Here is a 23,378-nt window from a genome sequence, read left to right as displayed (position 1 = left end):
GCTCAAGTGAGTTTGGGAAACCCAGGGGGAATTCGGCAGAGCAGACATGGAGGGACCTAAATAAGGCTGCTTATTCCAACAACTCACATCAAAGATCTCAAAGCCAGCGATGTCCAGGACCCCGATGAAGTACTGTCTGGGCTGCTTGGTGTCCAGTTGCTGGTTGATGCGGGTGACCATCCACAGGAACATCTTCTCATAGACGGCCTTGGCCAGGGCACCCACTGCATTGTACACCTTGAAAAACAAAAATACCTCTCTTGAGGTTATCAGAGGACTGTAAAAATGCTCAATTCCTGTTGACGAATTTGAATTATGCACCTACCTGCTCTACAGTCTGGCCTTTGGTGACGAACTCATTGCCGACCTTGACCCTAGGGTAACAGAGGGCTTTGAGCAGGTCAGCAGAGTTCAGACTCTGGAGATAGGCTGCCTTGTCAGCAACTGAAAGCAAGAAAGGGTAGAACAATGTTATTATGGCCCAAAGCGACCTACTTGCTCAAAAAAAGTTTTTTTAATCTATAGACATTTTATGCAGTGTTTTCAGAATATCTTTTTGAGCATTCTTGCCCATTTTTTTCCCACTGAGTTCAAGACTTTATGGGTAGTGTGCCCTAAAAAACTTCATTAATGTTAGGAAACATCTATCTAATATGAGGCTTCACATAGTATATTATCTGGGTATGCTTTAAAACTCAATTCTTAAAAATGAATTTGTCTTCCTAGACAAATGCAAGGGTAACAAGTTTAAGAATGTGATTTTCAAACAAAAATAAAATCAGGTGGTTGACTTGGTTGATACCTTCGGTGCCATCTGGCTCGGCCTGCTCCTCACGCTGCTTCTGCTTGAACTTCATGTTCCCATAATGCATCACGGCACCCGTGAGCTTGTAGATGGAGACTTTCTCTTCATTAGTAAAGCCCAAAATATCAATAGCACTCTGCCGACATAACCAATAAGATAACTGTTAGGTTATGATCTACACACTTACTATGCATTGTTCACATTCTGATTCCTGACTTGTTGGTCAAACTCTCAGTGCTAATGGGGGTGCAAGGAACTCTTTAGAGTGGGTGTATGGGGAGTTGGTCAACCAAAGGCCAGCACTGAACATAGCCTCTAAGATTCAAAAAGTAAACTTAAGAGAAAGAACAAAATAGTAAATTTAAAGGACTTGTTATTTTGAGAAGTGGTATTGATCTCATTAAGTGGATTTCAAAAAAAGTGGTTTAGGTAAATTCAGAAATGACAGGTTTTTAAAAGGGAAAGTAAAATGTTGTGGGACACATCTTAATCCTTCTGGTTGGCTCTGGGTGGCACATCCATGCTTGTCTTTGAACCCTCTTTTGCTATTTCTACAAGAATCTGAATATTTATCTGGAGGGACCATAGCTTCTAACCCAACATCATTCTGATTTTCTTGCGTTCCACTTACATCGGTTGCCATCAGTTCTTCCTGATCATCAATGCTAGCCACACTGATCTCCCCTTGACTGACAAATGGGTAATCATATGGGTTGGTGGTGATCAGAAGCATTTCTGTGTACGTGAAACAGAGAAAAGGTAAGCAGAATTATCCCCTTCACTAAAACAAGAGATGTCTAGATAAAGCCAAAGAAGATTATCCCATACTGGGAAAAGTTATATCTGTAAGAATGGTCAGCACAGCACTGACTCTTTAAAATCCAGAACTGGAAACAACCTAAATATCCTTAAAAGGGTATGGTTAAGTAAATAATGCTTATCTCTACCATATAACACTATGCAACCATTAGAAATAATAATGTGCAGCTGTGGTTGGTGATGTGGAAAAAACCATGATACGTTATTATTCAATGAAAAAAGTACATCACAGGAGAGTATGAAACTGTGATTCCAGTTATTGTATGTATGTGTTTCTGTATTCAAGGTGCATATACAGAAAATTACTAGAACAGTGTCCACCCAAGTGTTCACAGTGGTTATTTCATAGTGATAGGATTTGAGGGTGTTATCCTCAGTTTTTCTTTTGGATTTTTATCATAAGCACACATAAAATTACAAAGCTATTTTCAAACTCCAGATGATAAACCTGACAAAATTCAGTCATGGAATATGAGGTTGGACCATGCATGGAGGGTGCTGGTGTAATCATTCTCGAAAGGGATCATGACATTTCTTACCAATTAGTTCTGGTTTCTTGTTTGATGTGATCTGATAAAAAATGTGATAGCTCCTTTCAGCCTTAAGCTGGAAAGTAACTCTGGACTTCTCTAACAGATCTGGAAGTAAACGAATGACAAGCAGAGCAGTGCAAAACTTCACGCGAGATGCGAATTTTACTTTGGGTTCACCTTATATAGGTTATAAGCAACAGAAATGACCGCAAAGGAGATCCAGGCACTTACATGTTTCAATATCAGCAGAAGCCAGTTTTCCCGTAGTGCCAAAGTGGATTCTAATGAATTTACCCTTGAAAGGAAAACTAATATTACTACTTTGTTTTTCAATCATATCAAATCTTCAAGAAACTCAAAACACTTGGAATGCTAATGTGTTAATATTTAGAAACTTTTTTTAGTGTTTATTTTTGAAAGAGAGAGTGTGTGCAAGCAAGTGGGGGAGGGGCAGAGAGGGAGGGAGACACAGAATCCAAAGCAGGCTCCAGGCTCTGAGCTGTCAGCACAGAGCCCGACGCAAGGCTCGAACCCACGAGCCGTGAGATCATGACCTGAGCCGAAGTTGGATGCTTAACCAACTGAGCCACCCAGGTGCCCCTATCTTTCATTTTAAAATTGTGAATAATTGGAGGTAATGACCGGAGAAGAAAGAACTCAGATATATGGTGGTCACATCTTTTTAGATGGGACTTGGATCCATGTTATGTGCTCAGAGGGAAAGGAAAGATACGTGCTGCAATATAATGTGAATGGAAAAGATTCAGAGAATGTCTTCACAAGCATCCCATGAATGTTGACCATACTAGTGACCAAGAGACTCACAAAGCGAGAGGAGTTGTCGTTCCTCACGGTCTTGGCGTTGCCAAAGGCCTCCAGTAGGGGGTTGGCGCTGATGATTTGATCTTCCAGAGTCCCCTGCAAAGGCAAGCACGGTCCTCACCTCCGGGGCTCCAGACTTCCTGAGAGCCCTGACATCTTGAGTCTGACCCCAGACCCACCTGCATTTTGCCAGCTTCCTCCTTCTTCTTCTCCCCAGTGACCGCAATTGTTGCAAAGTACTGGATGACACGCTTGGTGTTCACGGTCTTCCCTGCCCCGGATTCTCCGCTGCCAAATAAAAGCTAAGTCAGAGGAGGTTCCAAACGTGGCAACTGTCACAGCCATGAGAAGAGAGCATAAAATTTGCTTACGTGATCAGGATTGATTGATTCTCTCGGTCTATAAAAGAGAAATTATAGACATTTAATACTGGGTTTTTTTTGTTTCTTGGTTTTGTATATTTGTAAGCAGTAAGTAAAATGGAACAAACTTAGTGTTTTTCAGACTGGCCTCTGCGATCCCTGGGGCTTCATGAGCCTGAGGCCTCCGGTATCCCTTTCGTGTACCCCAGTCCCTCCCTGCACCCCACCACTGACTTTAGCATACGTGCAACCATTTAAACAGAACACTGCAAACAAGCACCAGATCTTGTCTTTTTCATATTCGACCACTAAGGAAATATTAAAAGTGGACTTGAGTCTTCACTTGGATTCAGATGACAACTCCAGCAGCAACGTATTTATTGTAGGTGCAAGAAACAGTATGTGGGATGGGGTAAATATAGCGCAGAAGTATAGCTTTGGAAGTAATCATGGCTTTAGTCATATTTGGGGGGGAAGGTTTGTTCTACTGTTTTACTCTCCCAAGATGAATTCTCTAAACCCTTTCCTCAAGTATCTTAGATTGGGCTAGCTGAGACAGTATTCTAGGAAGAAGATTTATGGTGTAGCTGTTTTAATACCAAACACACCGTGTTCAGATTGGTTCTGGGCAAAGGGCAAGAGAATTTACGCCTCCTGTGATGTAGAGAGGGTATTCATTGGTCATAGTTTCTGATGTTGAGGATAAGGCCACAGTGGCAGATTTTACTCTTCTGGTTTTTGGCTCTTGGTAATGGAAACACAGTCTGTGTATGTGATTGTGTGTGTGTGTGTGTGTGTGTGTGTGTGTGTGTGTGTGTGTGTACATACATGTAAACAGTGTTTTATAATTTTTGCTCAAGTTTTTCTAGTTTCTGAGTCACTCAAAAGTCAGTTCTCTAACTATGGCCAACCTCTGTTGACTTTTAAAAGTTTAAGAGATCATTATCTATTATGTAATGTTAGGGATTGCAAGTTGTCTTTTACACCTTCTCTTTTCTGGACCGTCTCCAGCTCAACCAAAGGGCTCAGAGACTGTGTTGAGATGGTTAGAGCCTCTTTCTCTTATTGTTCTGCTCTGAAAAGATTATGAACATACAAAGCATTCAACTCACCTGTCAGCATGAACTGATAGGCGTTGTCGGAGATGGAGAAGATGTGGGGCGGGGCCTCCTGGCGCTTCTTGCCTCGGTAGGCGGTCACCACCTCGGGGTTGTATACCGGCAGCCACTTGTAGGGGTTGACGGTGACACAGAAGAGGCCCGAGTAGGTCTATTCAAGGGAATAAAAAAAAGCAGCTATCCAAAGGCTTCTCCTGCTAGGTGTGCATTTCACTTAGAAGAAATCTGACCCAAAGGAGCACTTTAAGTAAGTACCCTACATTTCTCGAAGGCATTGGCATGAAAACTAGTTGGAAGTTTCAATAATGAGATAGTAAAATCCATGAGGGGAGGGATCCCAATTTAGAATTTTTACTATTCCTTTTGGGACTTATCACAAGACTTTCACATAGCAGGAGCTCCAAAGGTTGGTTTTGTTTTGTTTCTTCATGTGTAGGATGAGACATTTTTTACTCTGTTTTAGGAAATATGCATAGATTTCCTTTGCAGAATTAAGATAGTTCAAATTCATGAAAAAGGAAGTTTGGACACACCCAAAGTGCCCAACACTATGGAAGCAGTTAGGTGAACTACAGGAAATCTTCTAAAGACAGTGGGATGCAGGCATTTAAAAAGGCATTTAAAAATGCATGAATGGGGGCACCTGGGTGGCTCAGTTGGTTGGGCAGCTGACTTCAGCTCAGGTCATGATCTCACGGTTTGTGAGTTCGAGCCCCACGTCAGTCTCTGTGCTGACAGCTCAGAGCCTGGAGCCTGCTTCAGGTTCTGTGTCCCCCCCTCTCTCTCCCCTCCCCCACTTGCATTCTCTCTCTCTGTCTCAAAGGTAAAGAACATTAAAAAAAAATAAAAAATGCATGAACGTATTTAGCAATATGGGGGAAACATTTGCAAATTTCTATGAAGCTCTAAAGAAACAGGACACAGAATGGTGTGAATACATTATGACCAAACAGGGAGATTTTCAAAAACTTGGACAGCTGGTGTAAGACAGGCACTGGCCAGTCAGCATGGACACTGGCCCTGAGCAGCAGGTGCACCTGTGCAGGTGTCATCCAGCTGCATAGCAGCACTGGCTGAAGCACACAAAAATGTCAGTGTGATATAGTAAGTTCAGTTCTGCAATGTTTACTGGGCATGTATCATGTGCCAGACCTCTGCAGGGCACAGGAGCAAAACCTGAATGAGATGCCATTCCTTGGGGAGCTCTGGGTTTCCAGCCCACATAGGGGACAGACATGTGAATGGATGGCGGTGGAAACCCAAGGTCAGTGCTGTGGCTGGGGCAGAGACCATAGGACAGAATGTCCTGCTCTGCCGGGGGAAGGTGGAGAGGTTAACTCGAGGAGGTGGCATTCATGTAGAAGGGACCAGAACACACGGATACTGGTTGCTGTTATTTTGGAGGAGTGTAACTGTGTGAAATTTGGTTCTTAAAACATTTTTATGTGTTGAGACATAAGTTTATCATTTCCCTCTGGATGATTCTACAACTAGGGTGGGGGGGGAGTGGTAGAAATGTAGGCACATGGTTGAGCCATAAACAGTAGCTGCTGCATTGTTGTTCAAGGGACATGTGGCAAACCCAGTGCACATGGATGGTGGCCTTGCCTGGCTTTGGATGGGAAGACGGAGAATGAAGTCTGGTTGTTGGGTTGTGCCTTACGATAGCAATAGTGAGCCTTTTAATTAGTTAACTAACTGATGTACTAACGAGTTAACTTGTGTGCGAACTAGTTACGCTACTAGTGAAAACGAAACGGGTCACTACTTTTGACCCATTTATACTAGAGTGGAAGCAGTAGACTGGCAGGTCGGTGGTGATGGCGATAAAGACCACTTGGGGCTGGGGCAGGGGGTGCTCACGTAGATCATCCAGGCTGCGTAACGCTCTTTGAGGTTGTACAGCACGGCGGGCTCGTGCAGGTGCGTCATCATGGCCATGTCCTCGATCTTGTCGTATTTGGGAGGGTTCATGGGGTAGACTTGATCATCTTTCACTGTCAGAGTCTGGTAGGTAGGAAGGATAACTTTTTGTCAATTGAGTGACCAAACCAAAAATCATCAATCACGTGTGGCCAGCTCCATGGACTCTACTTACCGCTCCCGCTTCAGTCTTTACCGTCACCTTCCCTGCTTCTCTGCTCTGGATAGTCCCTTTGACAAAGGATTCCTTGGGCTCCGCCACAAACACAGATGTCTTGGCATCGAAGGGCCTATTCTGGGCCTCAATGCGCTCCTTTTCAGACTTTCGGAGGTACGGAGCTGCCTCCCCAAAAATGGCCATTTCCTGGTCTGAACTCATGGCTGCTGAGCTCAGAGATCCTAAAGGAGACGGGGCATTTCACATTAGAGACTCTGGACTGCCATGTGTGTCAGTAGATCTCTATGCACTGATGATATTTCACGGAGAATCCACTTTTTGGAAATTTCACCAGGCAGGTCCACTGTGCACCATACTATAGTTACTGGAACAAACATAATCACAAGGTCTCAGATATATCGAGGGTCACTGTGTAACCATCATGGTACCCAGGGCTTTACATGTGTTATTTTCTCCCATCCTCCAACACTAGCATTCAGGGAGCTGAGTGTAGTCTCTGCATGCTGCTGAGGGGCTTGTGACCTCGGGGAAGGCACTTGATCTTTCTGAGCCTCAGTGTCTCCCTCTTTAGAACAGGGATTACATCTGCCTTTCTTAATTCACAGCCTGTGAGATACACTACAGATACCTTGGGGAAAAAGGTCAAGTGATGACTCAGAAAGCAGTTTGAAATAGCGCAGGCTACCATTTAGATGTAAAATGTCATTTATTGCAATGTAATACAATTCCATTTCTTGTCCTGTAATGTAAGAGAACTTTACTTCCTCCTTTAGATTTTCAGCCAGAAGCGCTCAAGGTCAGTGGTTTGGGGGATGATAATTTTGTTTACCTCTTTTTCGCTAGTTGTGTGCTTATTAGAGTTTGTCTAACATAATTTCTTTGCGTATTAAATCCAGTTAATCCATTAACCTAACTGAGAATAAAAGCCATAGCAAATGTTATCCTCATTTTTAAAAATTATTTTTAATTTATTTCACTGAAGTTTAGTTGACCCTCGATATTATTATTGTCCTCATTCTTCTACACTGAAGGACTCCCTTGGCCCTTTCAGATCTCCTTCTGGAGAATGCAGGCTTGGACTGCTCTATTCTGTTATCTGCCGATTGCCAGCCGCATCAGTAGAATGAACGGTTTGGCAAAGAATGTTACTGCAGTCATTACAGGATCAGGTTACTCGAAACTCATTTTGATCAGCTATCCACCAGGGTCTTCCTTCAGAAATGCGGTGGACAGTAGTAGTAGAAAGGGCACAGAAATACCTTCATGTGTGTAACAAAAGATTCACAGTATCTTAATTTCATGCAACACTCAGCACTGGGCACGGTAACTTCTTAAAAGTTTTCATGAAGTTTAAAGGAAGCATTTTCCTAGGTTCCTTCTTTCTTATATGTTAGAGATCATGTTTACTTAATGAACTCTAATAGCAGGATACATTTTTATTAAATTTGAGATTTTTAGCAAGAGAATCTTAGTGCAGATTTTTCCCCCTACGGAATATTCTATTAGCAAACTAACAATTCCATTAACAATTTTCTTGCCAAAATGTCACCCCACCAATGATTGCTTGCATCCCAAATGACTATATGTGCATTGTCCGCTCCTTCCCTCTTTCTCCAGCACCTTTCCTGAAGTACACTTGTTAAGGTATTTACTGAGACCAGCACTTTTTCAAAGGTTGCTAAGTGACACAGATCCATCCCAGAGGCTCTCACATTCCCCTCTAGGGACTGGTTAGTCTGAATCTTACCTTGTTAGCAAGTGGAGATGTAGCCTGGAAGCAAGACAGTTCTGTAAAAAAAAAAAAAAAAAAAAAAAAGGAAAGAAACACTTCATTAGTTAACGTGCACACACACGCACGCACGCACACAATCCTATCTGCAGTATTGCTTTCTATTGTAAACAGCAGGCAACAAAGCCATGGATGTGAAACATGTAGTATCTGAAGGAGCAGTACCGAGCTAGCAGCTGCAGCCGACACAGGGCAGCAGGCAGCGTGGCCAGTGTCCCTCTTGAAAGCCCGTTCCCTGTTCCCACTTACCTTGAGCTTTTTAAAGCAGGCCAGTCAGCCTCATTCCAAGGGCTCTTTTATATGGAGAGCTATGGAAACAATGCAGCTGCCTGTTCTTTCTTAAGTCAAAAGGAATTGTTTGGCAGAAAAGTCTTGGCAATCTTGCGCCCCTGCATAATTCTCATTCATATTAAGAATGGTTGGATATAATTAGAAATATTTTTCTTATTGAGTATGTGGATAAATCTCCTATGGATAATTTGAGAAGATGATCTGAAAGGAAGGTTCAGGCTGGTGGATAAAGGCAGTGACCAGGCAGCCAGAATAACTGGCCTCTCTCATAAATTCCTCGTGGCCTTGCTGGGCATGACACTCAGCTTTGCTTGCGCCACTTTTCATATTCCGCATATTCGATGATAGAAATAAAGTACAAATGTTTATTTTGACTTTGCGACGGTTAATTTTCACCTGTTGGTCTTTCCTTTCCAGCCTGGCAAAATCAAGTTGTGTGTCTTCGACAATTTAAAAAGAAGGAAGGTCCTGTCCTAGTGCTGGTGTCCTTGTAGTTTGCGGGAATACCCTTGTTCTTTCACTGTTTTCTTTTTGCCCAAACTCATCCTCCCTACAGCACATGGTTTCCTGCCCACATACTCATTGGACTTTCCTGCAGTAAAAATGGTTGAATGTTTTTTAGTAGTAAAAGGTGTTTTGGGGACTACTTCCCAACATTTTCCATGTCAGCACAGCCAGAAAATGATGATATATTAGTGTAGTTACACTAGAGTAACATGGACGTGACTTAGCTCTATCTGTAAAGGGCTTGGTAAGAACATTGCTTTATAGTTCTTATATTTCTTTACATTTATTTATGTGATGTAAATATGATAGATTTACATTAAGAAAAATACTAAACACTGACTGTGCCTGAAACTTCCAAAGAAGATCTTAAACTTTTCAGGAGAAATTTCAGCTAGATTCCATGAACAAAACTTTTTTTTTTTTTCTTAATGCTTATTTAGTTTTGAGAGAGGGAGAGAGTGTGTGAGCAGAGGAGGGGCAGAGAGAGAGGGCGACAGAGGATACGAAGCGGGCTCTGGGCACAGAGAGCCAGATTCAGGGCTCGAACCAGGGCTCGAACCATGAGATCATGACCTGAGCCGACGCTTAACTGACTGAGCCACCCAGGCGTCCCTAAACAAAACTTGTTTATATGTGGCTTTATACTTGAAAAAATGACACACATTTCCTGATCAAATCTTTTAAAAACGATGACATACAGTATTTGCATTCTTGATAATTACTATCAAGTAATTATAAAGTTTGCACAAAGTTTGTACAAGAAGGCAATCAAAATGTAAAGCCATATTTTTTTTACAACTACTGAAATTATATCTTAAAAATTCACCAGCTCTTCTTTTTTCTTTACCGACAAATATAATGTTGAAATTTCTAGATTAATGAGAATAAATTTTGGATCCACTTGAATTCTTTCAATATCAAATATTTCCGAAGATGTTGAAGCTCTAATCTTCAAAAAGCCTACGTGTTAAAGAAGTCGCCCTGCTGCTTGGTTGGCCACCATTAAAAGGGCACATCAGCCACAAATACACAGAAGTGCCTGATGCATTCAAAGTGCAAGTTCTGGAGCTGCCTCCACCTGGAAAACCTACTTGGCCTTCCAGCATGCCTACTCTGGCTGGCTGCACTCTGGGCTGCATGCCCTGTCCCGGGCATCCTGGAACGCCAACCTGCCCGGCATATCCAGGGGTCCCTTGCCTGCAGCTGGCAGCCTCACACTCCCAGCTGGCTGCAGAAGTAAATGTCTTCCTTGCTTCCACTCAGCCCATGGTAAACACCACCATTGTACTTGCCTCCTTTGGGGATTGTAGGGTACACTGTCAGACTTTGACTCAGCCAGGCTACCCTTTGAGGAGCCCTTGGGTAGGCTTCTCACAGCTAGAGACCACTTCCCAATGCTCTGGCCTCCCAGCGCATCCAGCCATCTCAAGACTGAAGGGATCAATGTTTTCGTGGCACATCTGTAACCTTTCTGATGCCAGGACACACTGGGTGGGCAGCTCTGCCTTAAGATGAGCTGTGGTTCTGTCTCCTGATAGTAAGCAGCCATTTTTAGTGCCAAACCGATATTTTGATATTTTCTTATTCCATTCCTGCTGCCCATGTGCATTATCTTTACGCTTTATTAAATTTTTATTATTGGCCACAGCAACTTCTTACTTGACATGTCTCTGGAGGCAAGGGAAACAAAAGCAAAAATGAACTGTTGGGACCTCATCAAGATAAAATCTTCTTGCACAGCAAAGGAAACATCAGCAAAACTAAAAGGCAACTGACAGAATGGGAGAAGATATTTGCAAATGACATATCAGAGAAAGGGTTAGTACCCAAAATCTATAAAGAACTTATCAAACTAATACCCAAAGAACAAATAATCCAGTGAAGAAATGGGCAAAAGACATGAATAGACACTTCTCCAAAGATGATATCCAGACAGCTAACAGACACATGAAAAAATGTTCAACATCACTCATCATCAGGGAAATATAAATCAAAACCACAATGAGATACCACTTCATACCTGTCAGAATGGCTAAAATTAACAACTCAAGCAAAAACATGTTGGCAATGATGCGGAGAAAGAGGAACCTTGTTGCACTGTTGGTGGGAATGCAAACTGGTGCAGCCACTCTGGAAAACAGTATGGAGGTTCCTCAAAGAATTAAAAGTAGAATTACCCTACAACCCAGCAATTGCATTACTAGGTATTTATCCAAGGGATACAGGAGTGCTGATTCGAAGGGGCATATGCACCCCAATGTTTATAGCAGTGTTATTGACAATAGCTGAAGTATGGAAAGAGCCCAAATGCCCATCAACTGATGAATGGATAAAGATGTGGTGTGTATATATACAATGGAATACTGCTTGGCAATCAAAAAGAATGAAATCTTGCCATTTGAAACAATGTGGATGGAACTAGAGTATATTCTGCTAAGTGAAATAAGTCAGTCAGGGAAAGACAAATAATCATATGATTTCACTCACATGTGAAATTTTAGAAACAAAACAGATGAACATAGGGGAAGGGAAGGAAAAATAAGATAAAAACAGAGAGGGAGACAAACCATAAGAGACTTTTAAATACAGAGAGCAAACTGAGGGTTCCTGGTGGGGTATTCTGTGGGGGGATGGGCTAAATGGGTGATGGGCATTAAGGAAGACACTTGTTGGGATGAGCACTGGGTGTTTATATAAGTGATGAATCACTAAATTCTATTCCTGAAATCATTATTATATTATGATTAACATTATAAATATGCTAACTAATTTGTATTTAAATTAAAATCTATATATATAAAGAAATTCATTATTTTGTGTTCTTTGTAAAATTTCCTTCATTTTTAGTCATCTCATGATTATATATTCTGCTTCTTCAGGTGGTAAAATCCTTTGGTGAATACCATAGTTACAGGTAGAAGCTGTCTAATATATTATTTTTTGCTGTAAAAAAGAAAAGGAGAAGCCTCATTTCCAGTGGTTGAGAAATATTCCTTAATTGTTCCTTGTGCCACTTGGCTCATGATTTATGACTGGTAGATGTTCTCTGAGAACTAGGGCCTAGGAATATGTCAGTCATGATAATCTGCTTTTCCACTCTGCAAATAAGCCAAAGATGTACATTTATTTAGAGCATTTTTCTTGACTTCACCACTGTTTTGGCCACTGGTCTAATGAGTCAGGGGTTTTCTACCTTCAATTCCATACGTTTGGGATATCTGTCACATTTAGACCTAGTAACAACTCAGTAACAGAAGGAATTCAAGAGTGAATGCTGGTCTGTGCCGAGGGAGGAGGTTCAAAGGAAACAGTGGCCATTGACCCTGTCTTCAGGAGCTTGTACTCTGAGAAACCAAGAAGATCACTAGGGAAGTGGCTCAGGTCACCTGCAGAACAATGTGATAGTAGCTTTAAAAAAATACAGTGTAGGGGCACCTGGGTGGCTCAGTTGGTTAAGTGTCTGACTTTGGCTCAGGTCATGATCTCACCATTCATGAGCCCCGCATCGGGCTCTCTGCTATCAGCACAGACCCACTTTGGATCCTCTGTCCCACTCTTTTCTGCCCCTCCCCCACTCTCACACGTGCTATCTCTCTCTCTCTCTCTCAAAAAAAAAACAAAAAAACAAAACATTAAAAAACTCAGTACAAGGTCTCTGCAGGGAAGGAGCCAAGTTTTATGCATCTGTTTGATCTTTCTCAATACTGAGAATGGTGGGAACATATGGAAAATATCCCCCAAATTGTAGTTTACAAATTTCAGATGGTCCATGTTTCTCTATCCTAATCACTCTTGTCCCTGTCAACTGAAATTGGATCTTGGATTTGACTTTTTTTTTTTTTTTAATTTTTTTTTTCAACGTTTTTTATTTTATTTTTGGGACAGAGAGAGACAGAGCATGAACAGGGGAGGGGCAGAGAGAGAGGGAGACACAGAATCGGAAACAGGCTCCAGGCTCCGAGCCATCAGCCCAGAGCCTGACGCGGGGCTCGAACTCACGGACCGCGAGATCGTGACCTGGCTGAAGTCGGACGCTTAACCGACTGCGCCACCCAGGTGCCCCATTGGATTTGACTTTTGACTACACATCAATTCGATATCCTTAGAAATTTACTAAACCTTCCCAAGGCTCTGTTTCCTGATCTATAAGCTGGATGATGAAGTAATACACCATAAGGGGATTTGAGGAGTAAGTAAGATAATAGAATGCTTAGAAGCTTAGAAAAGTGTATGGTACCTAATACTAATTCAATAGATGTTAATTATTGTGATTACTATGGCCCCCATCTTTTGTTCAGTCTTACTCTGTATTCTGTTGCAGTAAAGTAGTTTCCTTTCTGATTCCTCTAACAAGACCTGCTTGTTTCATTGATCATTTCAATTACCTGAGAAACATTTGCAGAGCACATGCCAGGCTCCCCACTGCCATGGAATGCTCTCCTCCCTTTTTGTATCACTTCTATGTCTTACGTATATTAAAATCCAGATCAGTCTTTCCCAGACATTTTTCATGGTTCTTCTACCTGATAGAAGAAGGGTAGTCTGGCTTAGAAAGAGACAAGCTGGTGTAAGCTGTTATATTAAGATAAGAGTGGAGACTTGAGAGCCTGGTCTAGGGAGTTGGTTGTGGAAATGAAGAAGAAAGGAATGCTCTAAAAATTGGTTAGCTGGTCATCTCCAGGGAGAGGAACTGAATGTGGAGGGGAGACTGATGTTTCATACCTATACCCTTTGTACCTTTTGAATGTCATGCCAAGTGCACGTATTACTGTTTAAAAACAAAAAGTGGTGATTTATCAAAAGAGGATTCCTCCAAAGTATGAAACAAAAGCAAGGATGGAATTGAAAGATGTCTGACCACAGAATTAAAGAGATGAGAGACTGAGTTCCAGAGGAGTCAGAATCTAAGAGGTAAGTTTTCCAGTGGCTACTTCTCACTCATTTCTATAGACTGGATCCCAGACCCATCAGCTTGGGTGCTGATGTTGTTTTCCAGAAGTGTTGGTCCTCTGGTCCAATCTTGATGCCTTTGCACCAGCAGCCCCCATGTTTAAGGTCCCATCAATAGGAATCTACACTTTTCCAAATGTCCAGTCATAGAATTTTCTGAGAATCTACTTTATAAGAAAATAGCAAAATGGCCTATGGGAGCACTCATAATTTAAAGTTTTCAAGAGAAATGGTGAGGATCATTCAAAAGCCATTTATAATTTGATTTTGTCATATATTACATGGTTCTCTTTAGTAGTTTCAGATTGAACTTTCAAAAAATTTTTTAATGTTTATTTTTGAAGGAGAGAGAGAAAGAGCGTGAGCGGGAAAGGGGCAGAGAGAGAGGGAGACAGAATCCAAAGCAGGCTCCAGACTCTGAACTGTCAGCACAGAGCCTGACTCAGGGCTGGAACTCACGAGCTGTGAGATCATGACCTGAGTCGAAGTCGGACACTTAACTGACTGAGCCATAGGTGCCCCTTGAGCTTTCAAATAATACATTTTTTGCTCCTTATTTGAAATAGGTGTGGGAGAGGGAAAGCTTGTATCTGTGAACACTCATGGGTGGAACTGTTCAGGAAGTTTCTGGAAACATGCTGTACTAAAATATAAGAATCCAAAGGCTTGGGGTGCCTGGGTAGCTTAGTCAGTTAAGCGCCCAACTCTTGACTTCAGCTAAGAAATCAAGCTCACAATCTCATAGTTTGTGATTTCGAGCTTCACAGTGGGCTTTGTGCTGACAGTGTGGAGCTTGCTTGGGATTCTCTCTCTCTCTCTCTCTCTCTCTCTCTCTCTGTCTCAAAATAAATAAACATTAAAAAAAAAATCCAAAGGCCTGTGGTATGTAAAGCATCCTGTTTAGCACTTAGGAGAGAGGAAGTGTGGACCATACTTGGTGCCTAACATCCAGCAATTCTACACAAGGCACATGATCTATAGGTAGATAAGGGAGTTGGGTGACCTTTCATGGTGACATTTGGGAGAAGCAATACAAACTCCCTTGAGACTAAAACCAGTGTTTGTTTTTCTAATTACAAAAATAACATAGGTATATGGGTTGTCTAGAAATTTGGAAAAAGAACAACAAAAGAATGAAAGTCAAGAGAGATGATTTCTTAATGGTGGATGTAGAGAAAAATGCACATCTCAGCACTCATTTACCAAGTTGTATCCAGTTAATTATCCAATTAAGAGGTATAGTCAGTATGTACATGGTCTCTGTTTTCCTCCTGCTTATCAAGTAATAAGCATCAGTGCATATTAGTTGAATAGGGAATAAATGAACATTTTGCCAATGTCACTATGTACATGGCATTTTGTAGCCTGTAAACATATTATAGGCATTATCTCAACTTTTTCCTTTCAAAGCTCTGGGATATGGATAAGGCAGATGAACTCTTCTCTTTTCATATTTGTACAAACTGTGATCCAGAGGGTTGTGGAATGGCTTGCCTAAACAGAGTGGACCCCAAATAAAGATTTTCTTCTCCACTCTCCCTTGTTTATAATGCTGAATATATGTAACTCTGAATGCTACTCATCCCAGAATGGCTCTGACTCCTTCAGGTTGACTGTTAGGATGTAAGTTAGTAAACCAACTGCCAGCCTCAACCTGGCATCGTGCAATATCCTGCGGAAGGTAAGATGATGTACTGATATGAAGCTAACAATAGTTATTCCAGAATGCAGGAGAATTTTAAGTTTAGAGCTTAAAATACAGTGTAGGGGTGGGATAGCTTCTCTGCCCTCCCCCCCACCACCACTTTGCTACCCTGTTCTCTCAGTCACCTCGAAATTAGTGCACTGGCTGTGACAGTACACGCAGATGTCGTCAGTGAGGGATCAGGGACGACTTCACAATAATGACATCTCCGATGGCTTGTGAGGGAACACCTTGGATTTGACAGGAGGCAATCCAGGAAGAAAGGAGTTCTAGGTGAGGGGCAAGAATGGAGACAGAAGGGATAGAGGGAGAAAGAGGGGTAATTTGAAGTCTGTTTGAGGAGGTGGGAGTTGTCTTGTTTGACTGGAGTGGACCCCGTGTGTGAGGGATGAGTCTCAAGAGAGACTGGGCCACACGATCAGAAGCTGATTCTACAACTAACTCATTAGGAACAGAACATCCTGTCCCCAAACTGCAAACCAGGCTGACTAGAGCACCTGCTGTATGAGCTTTTTGCCTTTTCTCAGACCATTTGCCACCTCCCAACTCCCCCAGTTTCCTTATTTTCCAGTCAGTTTTGCACTCTGATTGGTTTCCCATCCCCTGTATCTGCAGTAGCCTCCCCACAGCTGGGCTCCTCCTCTGCCCTTGATCTCTCCCTCCCTTGACCTCACTTGATCATACTGTCAGGGCACCCAACCCTCCACCCTCTTCCTTGCCCACGGTCCTCCCTCCCACTGACCCCTATTGAGACTGGAAACAGCTATGACTTCCACCAGCAAATATGCTTCCTGCCCAAGCCTGCCCACAGCATGTGACAGCAACGGGCCTCAAATGCTGGGCACATGAGTTTGACTTGATGTGAATAAATATTTAACCCCCTAAATTTGGGGCTATTAATCAGGACAACACGGCCATGAGTTGCTATAGAATACTATACCATTGAGCACTAAAATCATCACATATGCGACTTAAAGTGAAATGTATCTAATGCTTTCTGAGAAAATTTTATTTTACTCAATTTAAATGAGATTTAAAGTCAATTTTTAGGAATGAGAAAAATAATTCAGTTAACCAAATCCTGATCTGTTTATCTTAGAAGCAAGAATAAAAACTCAAGGGGCGCCTGGGTGGCTCAGTTGGTTGAGCATCTGACTTCGGCTCATGTCATGATCTCACAGTTTGTGGGTTCGAGCCCTGTGTCAGGCTCTGTGCTGACACATCAGAGCCTGGAGCCTGCTTCCGATTCTGTGTCTCCCTCTCTGCTCCTCCCCCACTCATGCTCTGTCTCTCAAAAATAAATAAACGTTAAAAAATTTTTTTTAATTAAAAAAAAATATTCCATCTTGCTAAGATCATCCCCTCTCCTAAAAAAAAAAAAAAAAAAAAAAAAGGAAAGAGAAAAAGTATGAGTTGGGGGTAGGAATGGTATTCTCATGACTGAACAAGGAAAGATTTTTGCTATTTCTGTGATCTGGACATTTCAAGGAGACCCCAGTAGTGTGGATCAGCGTCCTCAAAACTGCTGCTTTTTCTTTGTGCTTTTGGCTTGTCCCAGTCTAACAACTGGTCCAGTGGACAGGCGTTGATAAAAACAAGGCTGTACTCCAAGGCTGAGGAGTATTTTTAGGTCTTGAGGAAGAAGGTTTTTTTATTTGAAGGAAAGGATGGTAATGTCATCCAAAGTCCTGTGTGGAAGCTGGGACTTGGCAAGACCCGAAAAGCATACTTCAAAAGGAATGCGGCCAAAGGCCAAGCTTTGAGAAACCATATGCTGTGGAGACCCAGTTCTTCTGGTCGTCCGAGAAACTTAACGGTGGAAGTTCGAGTGGATTTTCTCATACTTTGTCCCTTTTACGAACTGTCAGTGAACACGGGCATTTGCTCTTTTCAACTGCCTTGTGGGAGGCTCAAGCCTGTACTCTTTCTCCTTTGAGCAATAAGAACAAAAATAACCCCTGAAACTCCTAAGATATGTCATAACCTCATGGGAAAATGTTAGCTGGTCAATCTTCAACAGTCCTGCAAGTAAAAATTAGGTGAAGAAATGGATTGAGGATTAGATGCCTACGTGTATACGTACCCATGGGTGTGGTGGTGTTTATGTATGCCTAGCACACACACCTGTGCTTAATCTAAAGTGCCCTGTGCAGGGGCACCCGGATGGCTTAGTCGGTTAAGTGTCCAACTCTTGATTTCAGCTCAGGTCATGATCTCACGGTTCGTGGGTTTGAGCCCTGTGTTGGGCTCTGTGTTGACAGCATGAAGCCTGCTAGAGATTCTCTCCCTCCCTCCCTCCCTCCCTCCCCCTCTGACTGCCTCTCTCTCTTTCTCTCTCTCTCTCTCTCTCTCTCTCTCTCTCTCTCAATATGTAAATAAACTTGGGGTGCCTGGGTGGCTCAGTTGGTTAAGCTTCCAACTTCGGCTCAGGTCGTGATCTCACAGTTCATCAGTTCCAGCCCTGTGTTGGGCTCTGTGTTGACAGCATGAAGCCTGCTTGGGATTCTCTCTCTCCCTCTCTCTCTCTCTCTCTCAAAATAAGTAAACTTAAAAAAAAAAATTCCCTGTACAGATAGGAGAAAGGCAGGAAACACAGAGCTACCTGTATTTGTTCGATGCTTCAGAAACCATGGGGCCTGGTTGGGGTAGCCGGATGTTTAGATAGGCCCTCCTCCCTGAGGGGATTCTAAGTTCAACAGTGATTCTAAGCTGGCATTCAGGAAAATCAATAATCTAAGTGAAATGAGAAAATTGAACTTCTGGAAAACGTCTTCAATTGAATCTTGGGATGTTGGTTGAGCTACTCAGGACCCGTGGGCAAAGGCTTTAACATGTCTTTATCTATAGACTGCTTTTAACTGTGTCTGGTATTTGCCTGCTGGGGAGACTTCTTCCAGAGGTACCAGAGACCAGCTTTCCTCACCATGTGTCCTCTGGATAATTAGTCCAGCACCACTGACAATAAAGGGACTTTGTGGTCATAAAAGCTTAAGACACACCACATGCTATGTCCTTCTGAAGAGTGACCATGCACGCTGGCATTATAAAAGGTCTTAGCACAAGTCTGCCTTTATCATTCTAAGTTGTTCACATATTTGTTCAGCCACGGGCCTTTGTTCTTTTTGGTTTTGTACTTGCACCTTACTGCCAAATGCAAGAAAGCATTAACACAACATAGAACTTTACCACAACATCTCTGAGTTTTGGTTTCCTGTGTGCGTTTCTGTGTGGACAGGCCATGTCAGCATCACTTGGGAGGTTATTAGCAATGTAGGTCTTGGGACCCTGCCTGAGACCTACTGAATCCCAGTCTGCAGACGGGGCCCGGGGAATCTGTGTTTTCAAAAGCTCTCCATGTGATTTTTTATCATATTAAAGTTTGAGAAGCCCTGATATAGCTGTTCAGTCAACTATCACATTTCTTAGATGATAACAATCCACCAGGCCTTATGGATTCTCTCCTTGGTTTTAAGGCCCCACTCACCCAACCAATCCAAACTTCATCTACCTTTGTCTCCAACTCCACACCCTGATTACTATGTTCTCTACTCCACGTGGCCACTGCCTTGCCGATGCTGTCCCTGCCTGTTTTTGTGCCACAGACACCCCAGAATAATGTTATTTTTTAAAGATTTTTAAAGTTTATTTATTTTGAGGGGGGAGGGGCAGAGAGAGAATCCCAAGCAGGCTCCGGACTATCAGCATGGAGCCTGACACAGTACTTGCTCTCACAAACCGTGGAATTGTGACCTGAGCCAAAATCAATAGTCAGACACTTAACCACCTGAGCCAACCAGGTGCTCCCGGAATAATGTTTTTAATGTTTACTTATTTTTGAGACAGACAGAGACATAATGCAAGTGGGTTAGGGGCAGAGAGAGAGAGAGAGACACAGAATCCGAAGCGGGCTCCCGGCTCTGAACTGTCAGCACAGAGCCTGATGCGGGGCTTGGAACTCACCAGCTGTGAGATCATGACCTGAGCCGAAGTTGGATGCTCAACTGACTGAGCCACCCAGGTGCCCCCCAGAATAATGTTTTTAAATGAATACAATGAAACATTATTTCAAGATTTCAAAATAAACCGTTATTCTGAAATACGGTTATCAAAATATTTTAAAATATATTTGCATTTGTCACATAAGATCCGGAGGCAGATCTGTAACTGTTATACCTCCAGAGTGGTGATGCTTTCTAAACCATATTTTGAAATACCTACAATGCTGAAAGACGATATGAAAATACCTATAATTTTTTATTAAAACATTTTTTAATGTTTGATTTATTTTTGAGAGAGAGAGAGAGAGACAGAGCACCAGCAGGTAAGGGCAGAGAGAGAGAGGGAGACACAGAATCAGAAGCAAGCTCCAGGCTCTGAGCTGTCAGCACAGAGCTGGATGTGGGGCTCAAACTCACGAACCTTGAGATCACGACCTGAGCCGAAGTCAGACGCTTAACTGACTGAGGCACCCAGGTGCCCCAAGTTTGTTTGTTTGTTTGTTTGTTTGTTTGTTTGTTTTGAGAGAGAGAAAGAGAGAGAGAGAGAATCCCAAGCAGGCTCTGAGCTGACAGCAGAGAGACCGACTTGGGGCTCAAACCCACAAACTGTGAGATCAGGACCTAGGCTGAAGTTGGACGCTCAACCAACTGAGCCCCCCAGGCGCCCCACCTCAAACACCATTCTTGGTACTGTTGACACCTGCTCAGCTTTGAGGCCTCAGCATAAAAGTCCCCTCCTTGGGAGAGCTTTACAGGATACCACCCCCCAGACTAGGCAGGTACTCTGTTATGTACTCTCGCTGGAGCCAATGAACTGGTTTGACAAGTGAAGCTCATTATTTTGATTTTGAGCCTCATGTCCACTCAACTGCTCAAATGAGAGCCCTGTGGAGACAGAGAGTGTCCACAATCCCTACCCCAGTGTCTGGTGGGTATTTGCTCAACAAACACTGTTGGATTGGGAGGCATTAGAAAGGTTAGGGATGCCCCCGTCTACACTCTCCTTTGTATCTGTGGAGAAGGTAAGGTCTAGCGAGAAGCCTCACGCCTAGTTGGAAACTATAGCTGAAAATGGAAACTATAGGCGCCTGGTGGCAGTTGTAAAAGAAGCCTTGAGGGGTTGGGGTTGATCCAGGTGCAGTGCGAAGGTGGGCACTCAGCCCGCTGTCCCATCTTGTGGGAAGAAAAAGACCAGCACATAGTTACCTCAGATTTTCAGTAAACCCGTTACTCTGTACTGCTCATCCTCAAGCTCAGTTGCTAAGTCTCTTGGTTAAGATGAGCAGAGAAATTGGGGCTCAAACCCACAAATTATATTACGTTACAAAATGTGTTTTACAGTTCCAAAGACTGCTGACTTGCAACCAAAAACAAATGTTTTTTTATAAAAAACTGTATACGTTACACTTAAAATTTTTTTTTCTTGTTATTGTTTGTAGAAAGCTATGTCTGTTCCTTTAAAGTGGTAAACTGTGTCGTAAGAGGGTAATTTTACTCAATGACCTTGTGATAATTAGCTGTGACCTCCAAATAGAGCTCTGATTTACTGAAGCAAAATAACTATAAGATTAAGAGCATAGCTAAAGAAATTCCCTGGTAGCAGTGAGTAAAATTATATAAGTAAAATTAAAGTGACTGACTTTAGGATACAAGACGGGATTCACCTTTGGAGTAGTATTGTTTATTCTGTTGAAGTAATTTTGAATTGCATTTCTATTATTTGAGGCATCAATAATTCCAGCAAAGGTGTTTTTATGTGTGTGTATAAATATATATGCTGTATTTATATAATCACTAAATATTTTTTAGAACCATGTTTTTCACACTGTGTCTTTCCATTTCTGAAATGAGATTGATCTATGTGTTTTTCTAAAGAAGCTGCAGTGTTTCCTCTTGTGTCTTCTGCAGAACATACTTCTTTTTTTCCTTAATGTTTATTTATTTTGAGAGAGAGAGAGAGAGCATGAGCACAGGGGAGGGGTAGCGAGAGAGGGAGAGAGAGAATCCAAGCAGGCTTCACGATGTACGTGCAGCGCCTCACCAGCCATGAGATCATGACCTGAGCCGAAATCAAGATTCAACGGCTTAACTGACTGAGCCACCCAGGTGCCCCTCTAGTTTCTTATCTATAACTTCAGAGTCATAGTAATAGCGATGCTGTAAGGATCACATACAAAGCTGTGTGTACAGGGTTTTATAAACGCAAAACACTACATATAATGCTTATGTGTACACATGTGTGTGTCTATGTGTAAACGATTACACATGTACGTGTACGCTGTCACTGCTGATGTTCCTTAGTGGCCTGCTTTTATAAATCTCAGGAAATGCTTCTCAAGGGATTTCAGTGGCTCTAGTCATTAGCTATTCACTCTCTGAACCTCACTTAGTAACACTGACTATGACTGGCCGTCATTTTTAAGAACACAGGACATTCTTTCCACAGTTTAACCCCATGTTGGCTTTCTCTTCTCGTTTTTATTTGTCTTTTGAAAAGTATTAGAAAAGGCAAGTTTCTAAACTCACAAACCTTGGGTCTTAGCCAGAAGACTCTTTTTATTCCTCGACAACTACTTCTTACTGGGGAACTAGGGGTCTGTATGGCAAAGGGACAGGCCGGGCCTGGATGAAAAGCCCTGCTGGCCAAGAGGGTCTGGCAGGCACCTGGCACAGTGTTCCTTCTCCCGTGACAGCCTCTCAGACTCCCATGGCTCCTCGCGTTGGTTACATAGTCACCAAGTAAGTCGGTGTTTAATAGTATGTAATACCTCGCTGTATGCAGTGAATAGGTTTTAAAAATGAGGTACGTAGAGTGAGAAGTGAAGGCTGTCCCTCCTCTCTTTGCCTTTTGTCCCACTATTAGCAGTTCAGAGCATGGCTCTCAAAACCATGTTGTATGTGGTTTTTTTTTAAGTTTATTTACTTATTTTGAGAGAGAGAGGGGGAGGGAAGGGCAGAGGGAGAGAATCCCAACCAGGATGTGCACCATCACAGAGCCCAATGTGGGCCTTGAACTCACGAGCCATAAGATCATGACCTGAGCCGAAATCAAGAGTCAGATGCTCAACTGACTGAGCCACCCAGGTGTCCCAACGTTGTGTGAGGTTTTAATATGCACACCCAAAGATCTTTTATTTATGTTTATTTATTTATTTTTTTTTTTTTTGAGAGAGAGAGAGAGAGAGAGAGAGAGAGAGCGAGCTAGTGCTTGAGCAGGGGAGAGAGGCAGAGAGAGAGGAAGAGAGAGAATCCTAAAAAGGCCACATGCCCAGCGTGGGACCTGACATGGGGCTCTATCTCACAAGCATGAGATCTCCACCTGAGCTGATGTCAAGAGTCAAACACTTAACTGACTGAGCTGCCCAGGTGCCCCCCAAAGATCTTTTTAATAAAGCAATTATTCTGTTAGCTCTACACTGAAGCAATTAAACATTAGCTCTACACTGAAAAAAAAAAATCTTTTCATGTCAGAACATACGTTGGTATACCTATTCCTTAGTATGAATATATGTTATTTAACTTCTGATGGACCTTTCTTCCTTCCTTCCTTCATTCCTTCCTTCCTTCCTTCCTTTCTG

At 42.5% G+C, this 23,378-nt stretch overlaps 2 protein-coding genes across 4 annotated transcripts in view; both read right to left on the bottom strand.

Moving 5' to 3' along the window:
* Positions 1-6,763, bottom strand: part of LOC125927614 (myosin-2-like) — a 6,943-nt gene extending 180 nt beyond the window's left edge. The window contains exons 1-12 of the mRNA XM_049638112.1: positions 6,558-6,763; positions 6,323-6,466; positions 4,454-4,610; positions 3,351-3,378; positions 3,159-3,267; positions 2,983-3,075; positions 2,389-2,452; positions 2,164-2,262; positions 1,437-1,540; positions 803-941; positions 326-444; positions 47-237 (exon numbers count right to left, since the gene is read on the bottom strand). Of these exons, the coding sequence (XP_049494069.1) occupies positions 47-237; positions 326-444; positions 803-941; positions 1,437-1,540; positions 2,164-2,262; positions 2,389-2,452; positions 2,983-3,075; positions 3,159-3,267; positions 3,351-3,378; positions 4,454-4,610; positions 6,323-6,466; positions 6,558-6,761 (1,451 nt within the window). The 5' untranslated portion in view covers positions 6,762-6,763. The remainder of the gene's footprint in view (positions 1-46; positions 238-325; positions 445-802; positions 942-1,436; positions 1,541-2,163; positions 2,263-2,388; positions 2,453-2,982; positions 3,076-3,158; positions 3,268-3,350; positions 3,379-4,453; positions 4,611-6,322; positions 6,467-6,557) is intronic.
* The window catches only part of LOC125926985 (myosin-3), a 106,701-nt gene that overhangs the window by 2,727 nt on the left and 80,596 nt on the right, over positions 1-23,378 (bottom strand). The window lies entirely within an intron of this gene.

The sequence above is a fragment of the Panthera uncia genome, chromosome E1 (assembly GCF_023721935.1).
Source record: "Panthera uncia isolate 11264 chromosome E1, Puncia_PCG_1.0, whole genome shotgun sequence".
Lineage (NCBI taxonomy): Eukaryota > Metazoa > Chordata > Mammalia > Carnivora > Felidae > Panthera > Panthera uncia.
Note: the sequence above shows the minus strand (reverse complement) of the source record. Positions and strands in the feature narration are given on the sequence as shown.